Source organism: Nansenia antarctica (genome assembly GCF_963989245.1).
Source record: "Nansenia antarctica genome assembly, chromosome: 7".
NCBI classification, from domain to species: Eukaryota; Metazoa; Chordata; class Actinopteri; order Argentiniformes; family Microstomatidae; genus Nansenia; species Nansenia antarctica.
In genome coordinates, this window is record NC_137677.1 from 42,371,655 (window position 1) to 42,378,089 (window position 6,435).

Here is a 6,435-nt window from a genome sequence, read left to right on the forward strand (position 1 = left end):
GAGGAGTGTTTCATCCTCTCGTAGGGAACATTCATCGCAGTTGCGTTGAGCTTACAACCCGGTTTGTGTTTCCTTTGAAAGTATTTAAAGCTAAACAGAGCACTGCATCAACGTGTCAAAGCACTTTGGTATCTTAAAGACATCCACTTCATCCAAATCTGTCGCCGCTAGATAAATATCCATCTCTCTTCTTTAGAGTGCTTCTAAACATGACGTTGCCGCAAGACGTTGTCACAATCTCTCAGGAAGCCCCCAACCAAGGCCCTGGTCCAAATGGTTATGCACATAACACAGCACTGTTAAATGAAAGTTTTGTTCGTGCAAAGAAAAAAAAGAAAAAAAAAAGACTTATGAACAAATATAATACAAAACAAAGGAACTACAAAAAATACTCTACATTCAGCTACAACTCGTTAAAACGTGACAATGATAAAAAATAAAAAATAAACGTGCAATAGTGCAATTTCTCAGTTTTTAGCAAACAAACACTTTCTCTCCACACTTTGGTCCGTGTCACACCGCGGGGACGCCGTCGTCATGGTTTCAGTGGCGGCTCCGTCGTCATGGTTTCAGTGGCGGCTCCGTCGCACGCCGCCTCTCCCCGAGTTTCCTCTGCTCTGATCCCTCAGCACCTGGTCCCATCGCTGGAAACACACACACACACACAGACACACACACACAGAGTACAGACACACACACACACACACACACACACACACACACACACACACAGACGCACACACACACACACACACACACACACACACACACACACACACACACACAATACTTAAGTCTCTGGGTTTGGTGTGATTTGAGCCTGTTTTCTTAGAGCAGCAGCCAACAGTGAAAACCAACAGTGTTTCAGGGTCATCACTGCTAATGTCAGGCCTGGGTTCAAACGGTCTTTGTCATCTTTTCAAATAACTTAGCGGCCCACATTAGTAATGTTCATGTGTTCTAGCTGATATATGAGACTCTAGTGCTGCACAATGTTATTGCACAATGATTCAAGATAATTGCCATTTAGGGACCTCTTTCGCCGGCTTGTCAAACAAACCTTTCGATACATCTGATGAAGAATTGCTCCTAGCTAAATCTGGTGTTACTTTCCCAAACAGCTCTGTGAAGACTAACGTCCCCACTCAGCACTCCTGTTGCTTTGAGTATTCTTCTTTTTTTCAAGAAAAGCCAGGAAGCAAAACTGGCTGCTGTAGCCCTTTATCCTGGGCTAGGCACTAAAATATAACTTATGAAATAGTTCCAAAAGTACAAACCCCACCCATCTGGCATTCCACACAGGCCCAGACAAATGTCTAAAGTACCAGAACATTTTCAAATACTATTTGAACCTAGGTCTGGAGGCTGTGGCTCAGTGAACAAACCGAAAGGGAGTATTGCAGTTTACTGATGAGGATCAAGGATTCAATTAGGTTGGGTGAACTGTCCCTGGAGACGAGGTCCCAGCAGTATACATCCAGCTAGATCTACCTGTTACTTCCTCCACACTGACCACACTTGTAGATACTAGAACACAACACTTTCCCCTCAATTCTAGAAATCCAATGAGTTATTAGGGGACTTAAAATCTTAAAAGGGATAGTTTCATCTATATTCCAAAATGGACTGGATGGTTCCTTAACTTGAACATGGCCAGGTTACTTCCCCAAATGCTACTTTCAAGGTGAGAAACACATCTAAACAAGTTTGTAATTTGGGTGTATTATCCCTTTAATAATGATCATAAATACACATGCACGGAGCAAGAGAACACGGTTGCTTTCCGATTCTCTAGCCTTCACCCAGAAGTGTGTACTTGAGCACTTCCCCTCATGCATTTAAAAGCACTGGATTGGTGCCAGTACGGCTGGACAAGACTTTTCACCATATTACTTACATCAGTCCAATCCATAAGGGGGAGTGCATGAGTGCACACTTCTGGAGAAGGGTCGAGAAATCAGAAAGCAAACCCTCATCTTTCTTAGTGGTATAGATTTGGTCAGAGTAATAAGTAAGGATTAATTTTCACACTGCATTGCCTCCGTGAGTATCAGCGAGTGCCCAAGTGTGATATTGTTGGTGTACCCACCTTCACTTTACGCCCCATCCGGTCCTTCCACTTCTGTGCAATGGAGCCTTCAATGAGCAGCAGCCTTTGGGAATGATGGCATATTATGGTATGAGTGATAGTTCTGTTGAGGGTATCTCAGATGTACAGCACTCTCCTGATAAGTGAAATCTCCTCAGAAAGTACTCACAGCTTTCCAGCACGCAATTAAATTATATCACTTTTTATTACTTTACACACACACACACACACACACACACACACACACACACACACACACACACACACACACACACACACACATAGTGCACACTGTCAAGTCAGTCCCAAGTCAACTATAAATCAGCGACTCCATGAACGATTAAGACTTGACAAAGATGTTCTAACAGCCTGGAGGGTCTTACCTGGATCGTTCTTCATTCTCATAGCCCATGATGATGTACTCCTCGTTGGCCGTGAGCGGAGGACACAGGCACCCAGAGTTGTAGTAGAGGGTCACTGTGTCACGAGGAATGTTCACCAGAGACGACTTCAGAATATCTTTGACTTCAACAATGGCACTCAGGTCATGATTCCGGCTGCGGATCTCCTTGACCCTCGCACGAATTACTGGCGAAAATCGGGAGAAAGAAAAAAAACGGATGAATCCATGTAGTTTAGGTCATTTCATTCTATCAGTGACTCACTTGAAATTGAAAGGCAGTTATGTTCCACTGAAACACTATTTTAACCATAATAAATCAAATAATGTAAACTCACCATAATTGTAATTATTCTTTAAGTAGGTCTTGAGACCCAGTCTTACTGACTTGCACTTGCATCGATCTGAAACAATAAAAGATGGGTGCGTTGTAGAACGTCAGACTGAAACAGGCCTATTCAGATTTTTGAGCCACATCAATTAATTAAATTGAATTGATTAAATTCATACAATGAAAAACATTAAAACATCACGTTTCTAAAACATTATAGCCTACATTTCTCAGTACTTCAACTAAACAACCAAATGTAGTGTCAGTAAGGTAAACATACAGCGTCAATAAGACTTAAACAATAGGGCATTTTAACACCATGCTAAACCATGCTTAATATCAGGATATACCATTGTTGGATCCTTTACAGTTCGAGTTGCCACCATTGTGCGAATCCATTGGAAAGTCAGGAGTTGATTCTAAATAAAATAAAAACACTATTTCAATTCAAGTAATATTATATAAAAAGTATATAAAGTATAATATGCAGTGCTCTAGGTTAGTTTTAGATTGCTGTGGACACAATGTAATAATAATAATATTAATAATAATAATAATATTTTACCAGGTGAGCATTTGGAGGGGTCTTGATAGTATGGGTTGTCTAAGGAATGAAGAGAATTGCAATTAACGGATGATTTTATTAATGGTTCCGAATGCCGAACAAATGGACTAATCATCTTCATACATTAGCATCACTCTCATCTACCTGGTCCCTCCGCTTTCACGATGGCCTCCGGTGAGATGCAGACGCCCCGGTCGTAGACGGGCAGGTCCTCGCAGGCCAAACTCTCCGGCCATGTGTGGTTGTACCGTTTCATCACCGGCTCGCAGCCGCACTTCGCCCTCTCGCACACCGACTTGCAGGGTTTGATCGGGTCGTGTTGAAAGTCAATGGTGCATATCGGAGCGTACATGGCGCACAGGAAGAACAACAGGTCCGGACTGCACTGGGTACCAAGGAGCCCCTCAAACTGCTCGATGGCCAGAACCGCGTTGGCCTGGGTGCTGTGGTGGAGATGGTTGGGCATTTTCGTCATGTTCCACGGCATCGACTTGCACAGAGGGATCCGGATGGGCTCGCACGCCGCGGCAGAGGCTCCTCTGGGTATCCTAAACAGGCAGGTCACCACGAGGAACCAGACGTAGGACTCGTGGGAAAACATCCTCTCTTGGATTAGGACAGGTGGTTTGATAAAGAGCAAAAAAATCGAGACTTAATGTGTATCTTGTTATGAGTGAGACATGGATTAACCTCAACGGTGAATGCGTAAAGCGTAAAACCTGGAGGGTCGCCGGCGCGTAAAGTTGGAGTCTGTCTGTCTACCCTGACCGGTCCAAACTTTGCGTAACGTTGAACGAAAGCGGAGACAAAGTCATGATCCTTCGCGTTAAAAAATCGAACAAACAAAAACTGAAGAGTTTTCGAATTCCAAGTGGTGACGGTTCCGTAGTTTCCCCCGGTTTGCTTATTCCACTGGCGCGTGTGTGCTCATACCAGACCGGGTGGGTCGTGGGTCCCTCCTCTCGGTTGCGATGCAGCACTGATTGCTCGCTGGAGTGACCTCACTCTGCGGGACCAGCTTTTTTACCCTCGCAAATCATACCCCATCATGCCTGACCCTCCTCCTCTTACTCCAACATCTTGTTGGGTAGGGGTAGCCTACTTGTTATTTTTTTTTATTATACCATTGTGTATTGTTATATATGTTGGCCTATATACACTATTCCAGAATGTGCTTAATGAAATAGATACTTCAAATAAGTTTCTCTCAGATAAAAAAATATTAAATCCTTAATGTTCACCGTGAATGAAGAAGCTAAGCACCCAAACCAACCTTAATCAAGCCTAATTATAGTGAACATAATGGTCTTTGATTAATATGGGTGGCAAATTACAGGGCAGATTAAACAAGTGTGAAGTAGCCTCCTCTGTGTTTACAGAGCCACCGAGGGGAGACAAAGAACAGCGTGGGGGGGGTTAGGAGGCTGTGTACAGACACCATGGCTTGGGTGGATAGATAATCAAGATTTAAATAAACTGAATGCTAAATGAACTGTAGCTGTTCAAGCTTCAGTAGTGCATTCTAGTCTCTCTCTCTCTCTCTCTCTCTCTCTCTCTCTCTCTCTCTCTCTCTCTCTCTCTCTCTCTCTCTCTCTCTCTCTCTCTCTCTCTCTCTCTCTCTCTCTCTCTCTCTCTCTCTCTCTCTCTCTCTCTCTCTCTCTCTCTCTCTCTCTCTCTCTCTCTCTCTCTCTCTCTCTCTCTCTCTCTCTCTCTCTCTCTCATTTAATGTAGGTATGATCTGTCCAAGATCAAGAACCCTTCAGATTACCATTGTCAGCCATTCTTAAAATTCACACTATTCTCAAGTAATACTAGAGCATTGAAACTGCTGTTTGTTAAGTACTGAAACATTGAAACTGCTGATAGTCAACATTGAAACTGCTGTTTAATACATGACATCACATGTATTATCTGGGGCATTTTAAACAAGGGACACAAGGGAACATCAACGTGAGGGACTCCAAGGGCTGTTCACTTCCCCCATAATATTTAAACAGCTAAGAACAGCAAGAAATAAGTTACCAAAACCAATGTGGGCTATGTACCAAAATAACTCCACTCTAGGCTTTCATGTTCAAAGCAGCCTCTGGTTTCAAGAAGATACCAAGAGCTGAATTGAAATATAACATTAAATTCAGGTTAGTTTTCAGTCAAAGCTATAAGTAAAAATGAGCGTGTCAAAACATTTCAAACAAATCAAACTGGCGAGTATGTGGATACAGCCTAAGGTTTATTCACGTTATGGAGGATACACAGTCCCATACATTGAAAACATATAAAAGTGGTAAAAGAAGAACAATTCATAAACATTCAATAAATATGAAAGAATGTTTATAATACCGTACAGACATGTACAATGGAGTGGTAATGCCAACCAGACATCATGAGCATTAGTTAAAAAATTATTCTATGCTTTGTACAAATATCACCATCTGTTACTTTTTATAATATTTAGTTACCAATACTTCAGTTCCAAATAGAGATGCTATGTTTTCAACAGTTTGGCAAACTTTTCAAAGGAACACAAATTCACAAAGATACACATCATATCCAACAAATGAATTCCAGAACATGTGAATCAAATAACTGTATTATTTCAAAAATAATGAGCAATGTTTTTTTTCATTTTATTTTTTTCATGTAGTGATACTTATTCATCCCCGTTTTCTAGAGAAGACAATATTAGTGTTTAATTTTTACCCATTCAACATTTAGTAACAAAAGAAAGGCTGTGTTAAACAATGGAATAAAGCAGTGTCACTGGTCATTTGTCAACAAAGCTTACAGATTAATTTAGGTAAACACATTAATGAATATTTCATCAATAAAACGATTAAATAAAACCCTGGTCCCAGAAAACTAATATTGTTTAGTTTGTCTTAAGACTGTTAGTAAAATCTGCCCACAGTAGTGTTCTGCTATAGGAGGGGCTGGGGTTGTCCTTCTGAATGGTAGGCTCCAGAGAGCAGCCTCTTAGGCAGGAGAGGACACAGCCAGGAGACAGCCTCTCAGGAGAGGACACAGCCAGGAGACAGCCTCTCAGGAGAGGA

At 41.9% G+C, this 6,435-nt stretch overlaps 1 protein-coding gene across 1 annotated transcript; it reads right to left on the reverse strand.

Annotated features, from left to right (window-relative positions):
* Positions 1–569: 569 nt before the first annotated feature.
* frzb (frizzled related protein) lies at positions 570–3,986 on the reverse strand (the record flags this gene model as incomplete). The annotated part of the gene is made up of 7 exons (XM_080536103.1): positions 570–644; positions 2,090–2,153; positions 2,473–2,677; positions 2,828–2,893; positions 3,171–3,239; positions 3,386–3,424; positions 3,530–3,986. 7 exons carry the CDS (start codon positions 3,984–3,986, stop codon positions 570–572), a joined length of 975 nt encoding a protein of 324 aa, XP_080392229.1.
* Between the last annotated feature and the right edge of the window lie 2,449 nt (positions 3,987–6,435).